Raw genomic sequence first — 14,486 nt, forward strand, 5'->3', positions numbered from 1 at the left:
ATAAACATATAGATACAAATACAAAAAAGTAAATTCTGGTGAGGACGATGAAAAGTGAAAATGGGTTTGTTGTATACTGCTTGAGCACATTTGGGTTACTTTCGTTTCTTTAAAATGTGATAGTATCAGCGCTGCAAGTCCCTACTACGCTTATTTAGCAATAATAGTACTACTATCTTTCTTGTTCCGCTGTATGCACGTTAAACGAGCAGTGTGTACATGTATACGCAAGTTTTATCGTTCTTCTCGCTAAAAAAGTTTTCTTATTTAATTTTGTAGAAAAACAAGCACAAACTATATCTCGAAGTGGAGCCGTATTTGTCATATTTTTCAGCAAACGACAATTCAACAAGGCCCTCTGTAACTCCACAAACTATGTTCAACAATTTGTTTGATCAAAACATTATTACTGTTGATCGATTTGATGTTAAATTGACCTATTTGTTGCATGCACTTGTGCTCTTTATTTATTGCTTATTTACTAATACATCCCACAAAAACGACCGCATTATCCAGATAACGCATGTTCACACACTAGTTTCAGACGTTGTAATTTCGAATTTTATCGTTGCCATTTGTATTAATAAAATCAAATTTAGACATGCTCAGTTTTCGCATTGGGGGATGCAATCAAATCACCGATAAACTCATTATTAATATTTTTCCTTTGTCCAGAGCTGCGGAATACTTACAGAGTACACGAGGCAAATCGACTAAATGATGATATTCGGTATAAAATCACCCCTGATGTAAAATAAAACAAGTATTTACGTGGACTAATGACGTAAGCTGTATTTTCTCTAGTTGTCTGAAATTTACAGTATATCGTTTGCTATGAGAAAGTGTGTTAAAATATATGTGTATATATATATATATTTTTTTTTATTTGTGTATATACGATCAATATAATAAAATGACACCCACTATTAGGAATCCATTACAGTACGCTATCAGCGATCGTAATCGAGCACGTAAAATTCAGTGTTACTACAAGACGTCATGACGTCACCTGCCTGCCTCGCTGCCGCATTTTGTGCTTTTTCTCACTTTTTTTGTCGTTTTGGTTTAATGGGTTCAACCTTGCTTTCCGCGTCCTTATTGGTGGCACAAATAGCTCGCAGATGCTCGATATCACCCTTAATTTCTGGTGGATATTCCATTACGGTAGGGCCTACCCTAGGGGGCGCCTGATCTAAAGCAAGAGCTTCAAGGACACGCCATTCGTTTTCCGCATTTTTGTCTCGCACTGGATAGAAGAATGGCATAGAAATAGCTTCGAGGGAACGCTGCAAGGAGCCCATAGCTTGCTGTCTGATTCGCATTTCTTCAGTTGACTGCTTGGGCCTAACTTCAACGTACACCCGGTCCCTGTATGGCAAATGGTGGACATAGAAACCGTTGGGAAGTCGGAGCACACCTTGCGGATCCCGAACTTGTGAGTGGGGAGTAAGCAGCACCTGCTTCGGCGCGTTTAACTCGCGAAGATAAAGAATCGCTACACAAGTTATATTAAGACGTCGGCAAGAGTGCCACAAGGAGCACCAATAGCTTGCTTCATCTTCTTCCTCTGAATTTTTTGCCAGCGTCTGTAACATGGAAAAGATATGTCAAGATTATTCAGCTATTATGAAATCAAGCTACTTAATGCCTGATTACATAACGAATTGAAAGGAAAATAACAGAAAAAAAGTTTGTATTTATGGAAGTAGGTTGTTTTAAAGATGAGGTTACATTCACTGCAGCGTCACTTGCTTATAGAAAATTTCAATAGTGTAGTATGTTGAATCCATACTTAAACTACCAATTTGCTTACTACAACTGATACTTTTCAAATCGTCAAAATTGTGTTTGTGTACTTGCCAGATATTGTGGACTTTGTCGGCGGAACTCTCTATTAATTTTATCGTTTCGGATGAAGCCCAAAATTTCAATGCATCGCGGAGAATTATGTCTGGTGATATCTGCTATTTCATTCGAGTTCCATACCTGAGTGAACAGTTCCATCCAATCAAATATTCGTTACTATAAATAAATGAACGTTATTATTTACGTTTTATTATGTATTTATTTTTTATTTGTTAACATTACGAAAAATTAAGATTATTTTATGCTACCTTCATATCACGTTCACGGAACTTTAGCACCTTCTTGCGTTGATAAAGTGTTTGTAGCGGTAAAGACCTACAACCTGTAGTCGAAGGCGGTACGTTCGCATCATCGTCTTCAGCAGTGCTTTCGCCTGTACAGAATAGACCTTGGTATAGGTTACGTATCTTATTGCACAACGATATAATTACACACATATAGCCGTTTATAATAGACATGAAACATTAAATTAATAGCTTATTCTATGGTTCCCATGCTGTTTTATCCGGAAAGGTAAAAATGAGATAAGTAATAGGCAGCAAGGCTCATCCAGGTTGTGCTCATAAATGAGGTAGGGCTTTAATGCAATACTGAGAAATATATGATTCCAATGATTTATTTCCTGAAAGAAGAGGATAACTGGATATTTGTATTTTAAAAAAAATCGTTTCTGATTAAACATAAACAACTATGCGGGTCTAAAATATTTTCCCTGGCTAATCAAAGAACTGTGTTTACATCCCTTGCAGGGTTATTATAAAAAGAGCAGATGCCATTACCTACCCTCGTGAATTGCTGTGTACATATCACTGCTGGTTCCTTTAAGCACTTTTCCGTTACGCACCCGTGCCTCTAGTACGAAATGGCCATTATCAACATCGATGCGAAACGTTTTACTTGGATTGAGATCTCGCGATCGTGATAGAGCATACAGGTTAACATGCAGTTGCACTGCGTAGCCGCCACGTTTTTTTGGATCTCGGACGCGCAATTTCATGTTGCTGAAATAAGTAGATTTACCTTATTTATTATGCCAATTGAGGCAATGGGTTGGAATTGTTTGTAGTCATGGTTGATTCTTCGAGGTACCCGCAATCCGACTATCAGAATAACATTTGCGTCTCTTGTTTCGCCTTTTTCGTCGTTTTCTTACCTTGAACAAAATATTAAGACCTCATTCCGAAAAAAAAAGCTGTCTTAATAATTGTATTGAAAACTAAACCTTTTTGATTTTCTAAGATATGCTAATGGTTTTTGATCTAATTTGAAAAAGTCCAATTAAATTCGGTTGTGTCGAACAATTAAAAAAAGAACGCAATCTTATGAAAATATTTAGCAATGGGCTTTTATGACATGAAAATTCGAAAAGGGAAAGTATACGATACATCGTAATGGTAATATATCCGCACCTTCCATTAGGCACAACGATTGCCGTTGGCCGTGTAAGTGAACAGACATGCTGGGTTAGATCGTACAGGTTTTCGATTATGGCTCGATCATCCTGGCCCTGATCTGAGACGATTTCTCGCCAAAATTTACCAACGTCAAAAGCCTTTTCCTGGCCCTCTAGAGGTACAGCCAAAAGCTTAATTGACATCATGTGGTTTTGCGTCAGATCCATTGCTTTACTGCACACCACCTAGACCCGTCATAGAAACAAACCAAAAAATATGCAACGTAACAAATCACTGATACAACGAATTATAAAAAAAATGTGATTAACGTTGCGATTCTTTAAAATTTATCGTGATTCTGACTCGAAAGCATTGATGATTTGCGAAAGTTCAGATGGCATCAAAGAAAATCAAAGTAAAACTATAGAAGCACACATTATATAGATAACCGGGCACTCCAAGACAATACTAATTTGACAAAACAACCATAGCAAGGAAGAGTTTACAATACACATCACGTTACAAGACATTATTTTAGAAAAAGAGCTTTTGGGAATATGTTATTTCTAGATGCGTACTATGCTATTTTATACCGCATATATATATTTATACTACTTACTTAAATCCTACAATAAAACACATACCATTTTCTCGGATACACCCTTACGCAAGTTAGTATCACAAGGGTCATCGTTTCCAGTGCAAACAAATATTTGGGCATCTCCTGGTAGATCCTTAAGAAGAGTAAATGACATATCAAAGGCTTTTCCTAGATCAATTGCAAAGCTCTGTGTCACCGGCAGCACTTTGCTAATGGAACCCAGCAAATCGTCGATTACCTACAAATTTAGGATTAACGGCAAATCTCGTTAAACATTTGTGCTAACTGCGAACTTGACATTGGACACTAGTATCAACTCCACAGAGTTCGGTTGCATGTGAGGTTGTCTAGCGTGTATAATCACACTACTTATAGCTTAAAGTGTTAATAGATAAATTCAGGTGAATTCGCTCAGCAATCACAATAAGCCATACCTTCATGGTCTCAGCTGATGGTAACTGCATGTCCAATAACACAACATTTTTCTTATGCATTAATCCCAAAATTGCCACACGATCTCGTCCACCGCCTCCAAGCGATGAATGTTTAATCATATCTAACACACCTTGCCTTCCACCAAAAATGTAACACAAAGTGGTGAAGTTATTTTTAATGTACTGACTGTAGTAATCAATTAGATTCTAATAAAACAATTTAAACATCTACTTTAATGAATACCCTACTTTTTTTTTGCATCAAAACAAGCAGTTGCCTAGTATATAAAACAGAAGGACAGTGCTTAAAAAATAGCTTAATTAGCAATAACAAGTAGTGACTGAAACCAACCTGATAGCTACGAGACACGCGTAAGCCATGGATACTTTTTTTCCGGAATGTTTATTCTTCATTTTGCTTGGAAGTAGCATCTTATGCGTCAAATCGAGCAGAAAAACTACATTAGTTTTATGAAACGCACCAAACTTCTCAAATTTCGTTTCTTCCGCCTCTTCATCATCGAGTACATCGCCCAAATCTTCGAAGTTAAGCATGTCCATTACTTCACAGTGCCGGTATCAGCAAACGACCATAATTTAAACCCTGAAATCCACCTCAACACACCTACATATAATATTTAGATTGATTTCAACACACCTGAAATATCTCAGCGCCAATACCCACTCAAAGAATTGTTACTGGTGCTGCGATAACGTGTACAATACTTCCTGTCTGATCTGGAATATCCACTAAAGTTCCAATTTCTGTAAATTCCTGTTTATCAGGGGCTAAATATTAATATTACTGCCTGAATATGATAGTTTAAGCCATGATTATTCTAGTTCCATATTGCATACACCCAATTATCCTTTTGATACATGTTATTTAGTACCTTATCGATGTTGTCCATTGAGGGGTTAAAGCCTATGCGTAATAATAAAACTAGCTGCTTCTATACAAGGAAAAACAATGCGTATATGTTACACGTCTGAGAGTTAACGAGTTTCTAAATGTAAACTTCGATTCTGCTCTCTCCTGTTTTGCAGTGATTCGCAAAAATGTCCTAGAAAAGATCATGATGCAACCTTTAAATGAAGGTTGAGCGAACTGAGTTTTAGTCTTCAAAAAATTGCGAACCTATGTTTCTCGGCGAATTATTCAAGTTAAAGGTAATATGGAATTGTTTGAGATAAACAAACAAGCACCCCAGTTCTTTACGATTAAGATAAATATATTTGCAACCAATGCATTTTCTGTGTGCTTTAATTCATTGCGTTCATTTTCCGCTGAATTGTGCCCTTCTGTAGACAAAGCGGCCTTATAATTTTGGTTCAGGCAATGCTTGTAAATATATAAAATAGTAATCTGAATATATTACCCTTTCTGAATATATTACCCTTCTAACCTTGTTATAATAAAGTTTATTTAAAATTTTTGCATTCGAATAATATTTTACGAAAAACTACTGTATAATGTCAACACAGATTTATCTTGGATCCGGTTGTAACTTTTTTGTTTATAGGCACTTTATTGTAAACCAGATTAGGTCAAAATACTTATATAAATCGTCAACGTTACTCATTATCCTTCTTTGTATTAATATAATTACTACAGCACTTTTATTGACTAGGTAAAAACAACGTAATTTAAAGCCGCGTAGTTTATTCACTATCGCATATTTAAGAGCATTATCAGTAACGTCCTCCGTGATGGCCTCCACTTCCTCTGTATCCACCCCGGTGGCTTCCACCTCTGCCACTCTTGCCTCGAGTATCATCCCAGGCAGCATTCTGTACCCTGCCAGATACGTAGTCCCTTCCCTCGTTCCGTCGATGGCTACTTCCTCGATTGTAGTTTTGTCCCCCACAACTACCGTAGTTGCCCTGGTTATAATATCCACCCTGGCTGTCGCTGCTCTGATTATATCCTCTTCCAACTGCTCTTCCTCCTTGACTTCCGTTGTAGAAATCACCCCCTCCTTGGTTGTAATAGCTGCTGCTTCCGCCTCCACCACCCTGATTGTTGTAATTAGACGCACTTTGGTTAAACCCAATGCCTCCTCTGCCAACACCGCCTCGACCGCGACCTCTACCGGCTTGATCTCTTGTAGGTTCTTGCCTAGCGCACCATGATGGCATTTCTGGCGGAGGGGGCTGCATTTCATCTGAACGTCCTCCTCTGTCTGGCACCGGACCAATAATTACTTTCGTGATAGAAGTCTGTGTATTTTGTCGTACGTTCTGGCAAGAGGTCTTCTCCTCGACCGCAACATCATGTCGTGCTGCAAGAATATCCCCTAACTGAACAGTCGGTTCCACAGAGAGTTCCTGTCGGATTGGCATATACACCTGAGTAAGTTCATTTTGCTTATCTTTCATACGGCTTGACCAACGGAAAGATAAGACTGTGACGTCTAGTCGTTTGATGAGTACCATTCGTCGAACAGTAAAGTCTTTAAGAAGACGATGGTAAGCCTGTTCAACTAAAGTCCACTGCATCGGGGTAAGGCTTTGATTTAAAAGAGCCGTTTGTTTTATAGGTTTTAAGGCCATGATATGCTCCTCCAGTTTTTTGAAAAATATGGAGAGGGTAATGTTAGCAGGAGGAGGTGTCATATCCAAGCTTTTGAGAAGTTGGCTAGCGTCTCTAGCCTCTGGGGAGGAGCGTATTTCAATTCTCATTCGTTTTTCTTGCTTGTTAGGACAAAACAGTCTGGCAGCTTGTGCTTCGGTCGTGAGAAACTCCAAAAGAAGAAGCTTTTTATTATCAGTGTTTATCCTTTCATTCAAATCTCCACTCATTAAACGCTTATAAGGACAATGTAGGGCGCGAAGTGCGGACGAAACCTCGATGCCAAACGATTCCAGGCTTGAGTCTTCCAGCGACGCGATGATATCCACTACACCATGAGTTAGTACGTGCAGTTCCTTTGAAAGCCATGATACCAGAGATGAAAAACGCTTCGGATGATCAAGAATTTGTTTCACCGATTCCTCATCACTAGGCTTATAGCCTAGATGAAATAGTGAGTCACACGTATCAGTGAGAAGTCGCTCATTCATATTGACCCAGCGATATGTTGCTTATTGTAAAATAACGTACAAAGGTACCGCTTAAGAAAACTAAACTATTCGTTCTCTTTCGTTGGCTGGGTAGAACAAGCTTTGGCAGGTCCTGCACCGGTTCCGGCGACTCAATGTAACTACTGCGTCCAAGGCAAAACAATTCGCCATTAATCTAGAAGAACGAATCTACATGTTTTATTTGCTCTACAAATTTGAGGTTCATTGACTGTACTATACGTGAATCAGAGCTTTTTGTTTATGGGTTTGAACTTCTTAATAACTTGACACTAACCTGGTTTTGTTAGACGTAGCCGTGTAGTTGACAAGAGTTGTGGTACTCAGCATGAATATCAGCTGCAGTTACTATTACCACCACAGGAGGAAAATGAACAATACAAATATACATAATCAATCACAATATTTTATAATAAGGCTTCGTATTTACACTCATTTTACTATAGTGATGTGATTAACAGTACACGAACTTTGCAAACTAAAATAAGTGCGCGTTTGCTGCAATCACATAATCAACATCCTTGTGGCGCTAACTTTTAAATCGCCCTGCAGCTCTGTCTCGTGTTGTCTACTGACTGAATGAACGTGCGCGCGACACCAGCCAGCATCTGATCATAATGAAATTTGGATCCTTGTGTCTGTATGAAATTGATAATTTTGTAAGATGGGTAATGACGAGGAAATGTTATCAGGAGCTCCGACGGAAGATGCAAGTACCTCTAAAACCGACGTGGTAACGTTGATGCCTTCTGTGGGAGACACAGTCGCTACCGAACATCCGCATAAATGTCAAGCAATCGCATTAATCAAACCCGAGTAAGTTTTAGTGAACTAGGGTGATACGTCAAATCATTCAATGGACGAAATTAATTCAGCTTACTTTTCAGAAATATCTTTCATTTATGAAAAATATTTTAGATTCAATTTTGAAAAATGGGTGTCAAAGTATTAACATGACTGGAAGCTTTGACTTCTTTATTCGATGAACCGAATACTACTATATGAACGGAATTAGAATGTGTTTTGGTCAATAACGGAGTCTGTTTATTTCTCATAAAAGCGCCCATAAATATGGTAAGCGGAGTTTAAAATATAATAATAATAATAATAGTACTTCACAGTAATAATAATATTTAATAATAACAAAAAGTAGATCACTTCAACAGTAAATTTATTCAAACTGTGAATAAATTTTGCGCGTTAGATTATCTAGGAGCGCTACCCGTGTTGAAGTAAAACGGTTTATGCATTTATGTGAAGACGCACTTCGGGAACTCAAAAAACTGAAAAACATTCATTCTTCGTTGCGACATTAACTACATGCTAATATGATATATGCAACGTTTCTAGCATCTAGGAACGTTGTTAGCACTGCTTCTTTTGACGTTTATTTTGCAGGCCAAATGACATGCATTGTACTGAAACAAATTGTAATATGTTTGTGTAATACTATTCTCCGGACATATAAATCGATTAAGTGATTGTACTTGTTAGTTTATTAATAAAGTTAACGAACTTGATACTGTAAACAAAGGACATGCTTTGAAATTGTATAACTAATGGAACAAAAACATTTTTTATTTGCAGATATATTGTTCCAGAGAGGCAACGGGAGCTGAACCTTAGTTATGTGTCCAAAGCCGTAAAAGCTAAATTGAAAAAACAAAATGACAATGCTGACCAACCGCCATGCAAGAAGATCAAGGGTAAATATAATGCTAGTTCTATTATTACCTGTCTCGTTTGTGTTTTCATTGGCGGGCTTAGTCCAGCATTTCCGTGTACATAGCATCCACATACTGTCTCATACCTTACTGAGCCAGTGCCGCAACATGTCGCATAAAATTTTAAATAATTTCCTGTTTCTATATTCATGATAGTCACCGGTTTTGTAAGATATTACTGCTAATGAGAATTGTAGCTAAAAGAGTGGTGTTTAGACATATTTGTCAGTATTACAGTATGCATGAGCAATATGCGCTTCAAAGGTAGAGTAATGATATCGATTATGTCTGCCAGTGTGCTCCTCGGCAAGAGAAGGGGTAATGGCTTTTGATATTCATTGTTATTAAGCTAGTGGTTAAGTTTGACTAAACGCAATTTATTCTTTTTTAGGTCAAAATAAGGCTAGACCGCATCATCAAAAGGCAGACAAGTCTACAAAGCTGTGTTTCAAGTTTCTGCGTGGCAACTGCCCCTACGAAAATTGCCTTTACAGCCATGATATTGATAAATATATAGCCACTAAAGAACCAGACATCGGGGACACATGTTACCTTTTTGAAAAGTACGGTCGCTGTCGTTATGGGATGACGTGCAGATTTAGTGGGCACCACCTGAAACAAGGCAGAAACATTACTGACAAAAACGTGTTTACAGGTGATGAAGCACTTTTTTACCGGTAATAGTTATTTAAATGTATCTCTGTGTTTCGAGTTTATTTTTTTACATCCGCTATCGCTATTAAGCATTCCACCAGACGGCTGGCTCCCAGCACGAAACTAAATGTGTCTATGCCCGGATTCGTTACTCACTAAGATATCACGGGGACCATTTAGTGTCTATATGTACGCTGCTATGTTGCGGGAATTGGGAACGCTTACCGAGGGAACTTGCCAACCAGGTTACCTGTTAGATGCTCTATTTGCAAACCATTGGAATCGTTTTCGGTAAAACTGTACTGCGGAGAATGTAGATGTTACGCAGAACATTTTCACAGATCATAAGCAGTGCAGCTGATGTTAATCTCTCGATTAAGTTTTCACCTTATGAAGGTATATTGAAAAGTATAAATCAACGTATTTTTAACAACCACCTGCTTTTGAAAATGTATGTAGTCAAAAACAATGAGCATGGGATATCTATATAGGCTCAGTCGCATTAAAAATAAACATATTCTTAATGGGATGACAGTTCTTTAAAGCTTTTTTTGCAATACATTCACATCGGTGAATGATTAATGAAACTATTATTTTCTTTTAGCTTTTTTAAGAAAGCTAAAAGAGAACTTTTCTTTTAGAGGGAATTTACTGAGCTGCAAAAAAGATCCCTATACGTCCAATTACGCTGGCTGAATTACCTGTTAATTCTTCATTGAATATATATAAAATAAACCTCTAGTTTTTATTTTTAAACACTTAAAGATAGCCATTCTCCACAACTATGTTCTACGTTGGAGGAATCCTCTTTTTTAATGATCATTTCGTACTGTGAAAAAATTTGTAGAACTAACAACCCAATGTGCAAAAATTTTGATAATATATTAGACTAGTATTATTTTTCTTCCGAGAAATTTGCCGAACCTTATTAAAAATGTGGTCCATTGTAAGTGCACAATACAGATTTCTTTAACACTACCATATCAACGTTGTCTTTTGCAGGTAGTGAAGATGAGCCTGAAACGAACTTGCTCACCAAAGAACTACAAGCAAAACTCTGGAAAAAACATTACGATTTTGTCAAGACCAAACATCCTCTAGAGAGAATTAATAGTAAAGAGTATCTTAAATATAAGAACGAAACAGCCGATGATAGCGAGAAGGTAAAATTGCGTCTTGAAGAACGCAAGAAGATTGATTTTAAGTGAGTTAAATACTAGTTGCTTTTTTTCAATAAAAACACGGCGCTTTTAGAAATTTTCATATGATTGGTCTGGTTATAAATGCACAACTATGAATGAGAACGGAAATTTTTGCTGATAGGTAACGATTATTATTTACATCTTCGTTTGAGCACTATTTCTTGAAACGGAATCACATGTGGACAGGGCTCTGGAATGCAAAATTTAATCATTTGCGAGAGCAGCATACAAACGTATGTCATTATACTTAGGGAACAAGCTGGAAAAATTACACTTAGATATTGGTAATAATAATACTTGAATGCACTATGTTCTACTATGACTTACACTTTCAGAGGTAAGTTGTATCTTGCTCCGCTGACAACTGTGGGAAACCTTCCGTTTCGTCGTATATGTAAAGAGCTCGGGGCAGACATCACTTGTGGTGAAATGGCAATGGCTACAAAGCTTCTACAAGGACAAATGTCCGAATGGGCTCTACTTAGGAGACATGCTTCCGAGGACATCTTTGGTGTTCAGGTAAATGACAGTAGATAATAAATACCTCTTCATTATAAGCTGTTTCTTTTAAAAATTATGCCTCTCGACTTAGATACAAAGTTCACATAGAAAGTTATGATCTTTAAAGTTGTTTATCGCCGAATTAAAATATTTCGCGTTTGCGTTTACAGTTGTGTGGGGGTCATGCCGACGTAATGGCCCGGTGTGCCCTGCTGCTGGAGGAGCAGTGCAGTGTAGATTTTATTGACATCAATATGGGTTGCCCAATCGACCTCATTTATAAAAAGGTGATTGTTCAAATCGAAATTAGATCACTAAAGTAAATTTCTATATTTTCGTATATGGTATATGTATGTAAGTGTTTGAGTTACAGTTGATTCCTATGAAGCTTATAAAACATATACTAAATGTAACAGGTTCTTATTAACATACATATTACTAAAATGTGTTTTAGATAATGATATATAAATGATGAAATAGGGAACAGTCTCTTTATAGTCGGATAGTCCTTATTTTAGGGTGATGCAGAAGATGCACAAACGATTGAAAAAAAATAGTAGATTTAACTGCGCAATAGATTTGCAACAAAGGCATTTTAGTACCATTTCTATATACCTATAGTACCTTATTGTAAATGTACTAAATAGTTAATAAAATCATTTTAACAACCATAGTAGCTATGGTTGTAGCTGTTGAATTTTGAGCGTATATAACGCTATGGTTAGATGATATAATAGAAATATAAATATACTATTAAAGCACGTCTCGTGGATAGCTAAATCCGTTTTTGTGATAATAATCTGTGTATCTCTTGCTGCTTCCATAGATATGAAAACTCTCTAGCTGTCTAAAGACATGAGTATGAAGTTACCTGTTTTAATTGACTGACCAAGGATCTATCAATAGTGTTCTTTAAACACTGACTTGTTACAATACCGTTAAGGTTTATGATGTGGGAGTTGACATTTGTCGATAAATATGGTCGCGGATTGTCTTCGGTGGGTGATTTAGGACAATAACGCTTATCTTATGTAAATAATTAATCATTTAGTAAGATCAAAACTGTAAATTTATTTACTTTAATAGGGAGCGGGATCTGGACTCATGAACCGTACAAACAAAGTGAACGAAATCGTATTTGCCATGACGGAAGCATCTAATATTCCTGTCACGCTTAAAATGCGCGCGGCTGTCCAAGAAGATCGTAATATTGCACACAAAATCATTGAAGATTTAAAGCCATGGGCAAAACGTATCTCACTGTTCACGGTACGAACCTACGTTCGTGATTTGGCATTTTATTATTATTAATAGCTCAGATTTATGATAGAAGGTCCATCAAGGCAGGCCTCGTACTCGTTCATAATGTACAAAGCACCTATGTATGTGTGATTTATACAATGAAACTTTACATTTTATCTTACCAATCGTTACTAATTGTGAATTCATACACGACAGTTCTTCGGCACTTTCATTCCTGGTGCTCAGTCTTTATCTAAATCATGATTTATAGAAAAAAAATCTATTTGTTAATAGGTTCATGGGAGATCGCGTGAACAGCGCTATACAAAGTCAGCTAATTGGACCTACATTGGCGAGTGTGTTCGTCAGGCCCATCCACAAATACCGCTTTTCGGTAGTGGGGACGTTCTCAGTTACGAAGATTACGAGAGGAACAGCTGTACTTATAAAGTTGATGGAATACTGCTCGCCAGGTAATTCCAGTTTTTTTTTTTAAATGTAGTTTCAACTTTGTGATTGTGGCGCTCTTTTGCATATTTTTTTTTTTTAATTTTTAGGTTGTTTCACCGTGATCCTTTAGTTCTAGAGATCCTCTAAATATTTAATAATGTAAAAATCTCTTATAATCCACTAGACAGTGAGCTTAAATATACACCACTCAGAACGTGATGTACCATTGTTTTATATTAATACTGACATTAATGCATGCTAGGTAATTTAATTATTAATCAAAATGCATATTAAGTTTATATTTTATTTTATTATATTGTTTTTGTTATATACAAACATTTTTTTACGCAAAAGTTAGTTTCAATATCTGCATCGCAGCATAGGCAGTACGTGATATCTTTCTTTACTTTTAATGTTCTAGTCCTTAATGTTGGTTTTAGGGGCGCGCTTATAAAGCCTTGGCTATTTACTGAGATAAAAGAACAACGACACTGGGATATCTCCTCATCCGAGCGCTTCGAGCTACTCAAAAAATACACCAATTACGGATTAGATCACTGGGGCTCTGACACAGAAGGGGTTGAAAGGACCCGCAGATTTCTTCTTGAGTGGCTTTCCTTTCTCTACAGGTAATTACATAAATAAGCCGTTACAGTAGCAAGAAACACTACTTTTTTTAGGTGTGAGTACGTGTAGCTCTTAAAAGAGCGGGTTGCTGATCACATTTAAATTCACTACCATGATATTCCAAAGCAAAAATCTATAATAGGGTGGCCAGGTGCGATCAAAGCACATATTTTGGACACCATGAAATTTGGAGCTAACAAAGAATTAATTGACTAATTTGCTTCATATTCTTTATAAACAGTAGTTAAAACTAGTCTTCATATTTCTTACTACCATTGTCTTAAATGACAGCGGCTGCCTCAACTGATTGAGTCTCCAGGTATACAAAAGTGTGTAAATTATATTTTAGATACATTCCTGTGGGTCTATTAGAAGTACTTCCGCAAAAAATCAACGATCGACCTCCATCGTATAGGGGACGTAATGAACTCGAAACGCTAATGGCCTCGGCGTCCTGCGCGGACTGGGTTCGAATATCCGAGATGCTCCTTGGACCTGTTAGAGATGATTTCAACTTTTTGCCCAAACATAAGGCAAATGCGTATGATTAAATAAATATTTTTTTTTCCTAATAATAACGTGTTGTTGTGTTGAGAGGAACGAATGTATTCAATTACAATGGAATATAGAGGCAATTTTAATTTCTTAGGTAGTTAGCTTGCTAAAGATTTTGTAAAAAATGTATAGCATAGTAAATATAAATAAATAAA

At 37.0% G+C, this 14,486-nt stretch overlaps 3 protein-coding genes across 5 annotated transcripts; 1 reads left to right on the forward strand and 2 right to left on the reverse strand.

The window, feature by feature from the left end:
• Nucleotides 1-766: 766 nt before the first annotated feature.
• On the reverse strand, nt 767-7,872 carry LOC111263378 (ATP-dependent DNA helicase 2 subunit 1). Of its 3 annotated transcripts, none has more exons than XM_086969575.1 (9): nt 7,654-7,872; nt 4,648-4,899; nt 4,296-4,431; nt 3,905-4,099; nt 3,276-3,505; nt 2,650-2,867; nt 2,115-2,239; nt 1,861-1,986; nt 767-1,586 (listed from the first exon to the last, which is right to left on the reverse strand). In XM_086969575.1, exons 2-9 carry the CDS (start codon nt 4,854-4,856, stop codon nt 1,044-1,046), a joined length of 1,782 nt encoding a protein of 593 aa, XP_086825701.1. In that variant the 5' UTR covers nt 4,857-4,899; nt 7,654-7,872; the 3' UTR covers nt 767-1,043. The 3 variants fall into 3 exon arrangements, with proteins under 3 accessions (XP_086825701.1, XP_022694126.1, XP_022694127.1); XM_022838391.2 differs by having other exon boundaries at nt 4,648-4,920; XM_022838392.2 differs by lacking the exon at nt 7,654-7,872 and having other exon boundaries at nt 4,296-4,426; nt 4,648-4,769.
• On the reverse strand, nt 5,988-7,358 carry LOC111263357 (protein FAM98A). The gene has a single exon (XM_022838358.1). The coding sequence runs from the start codon at nt 7,356-7,358 to the stop codon at nt 5,988-5,990; it is 1,371 nt and encodes a 456-aa protein (XP_022694093.1).
• Nucleotides 7,873-7,928: 56 nt separating the features above from the next.
• Dus3 (Dihydrouridine synthase 3) lies at nt 7,929-14,354 on the forward strand. Its single transcript, XM_022838390.1, has 10 exons — nt 7,929-8,192; nt 8,964-9,082; nt 9,492-9,755; nt 10,757-10,958; nt 11,292-11,475; nt 11,628-11,744; nt 12,544-12,726; nt 12,994-13,172; nt 13,590-13,778; nt 14,126-14,354. Exons 1-10 carry the CDS (start codon nt 8,041-8,043, stop codon nt 14,325-14,327), a joined length of 1,791 nt encoding a protein of 596 aa, XP_022694125.1. The 5' UTR covers nt 7,929-8,040; the 3' UTR covers nt 14,328-14,354.
• The last annotated feature ends 132 nt before the right edge of the window (nt 14,355-14,486 follow it).

This window comes from Varroa jacobsoni, unplaced genomic scaffold, assembly GCF_002532875.2.
Source record: "Varroa jacobsoni isolate VJ856 unplaced genomic scaffold, vjacob_1.0 scaffold_759, whole genome shotgun sequence".
In the NCBI taxonomy this organism is placed as follows: Eukaryota; Metazoa; Arthropoda; class Arachnida; order Mesostigmata; family Varroidae; genus Varroa; species Varroa jacobsoni.

Excerpts from the sequence above, each read along its gene's own strand:
- LOC111263378 (XM_086969575.1), bottom strand. The coding sequence starts at position 4,856 with ATGGACATGCTTAACTTCGAAGATTTGGGCGATGTACTCGATGATGAA. Across the intron at positions 4,100-4,295 it reads CATCAGCTGAGACCATGAAG|GTAATCGACGATTTGCTGGG; the intron begins GTATGGCTTATT and ends CTAAATTTGTAG. Across the intron at positions 3,506-3,904 it reads AGGGTGTATCCGAGAAAATG|GTGGTGTGCAGTAAAGCAAT; the intron begins GTATGTGTTTTA and ends TGACGGGTCTAG.
- LOC111263357 (XM_022838358.1), bottom strand. The coding sequence starts at position 7,358 with ATGAATGAGCGACTTCTCACTGATACGTGTGACTCACTATTTCATCTA.
- Dus3 (XM_022838390.1), top strand. The coding sequence starts at position 8,041 with ATGGGTAATGACGAGGAAATGTTATCAGGAGCTCCGACGGAAGATGCA. Across the intron at positions 9,756-10,756 it reads TGACAAAAACGTGTTTACAG|GTAGTGAAGATGAGCCTGAA; the intron begins GTGATGAAGCAC and ends TGTCTTTTGCAG. Across the intron at positions 11,745-12,543 it reads TCGACCTCATTTATAAAAAG|GGAGCGGGATCTGGACTCAT; the intron begins GTGATTGTTCAA and ends TTACTTTAATAG.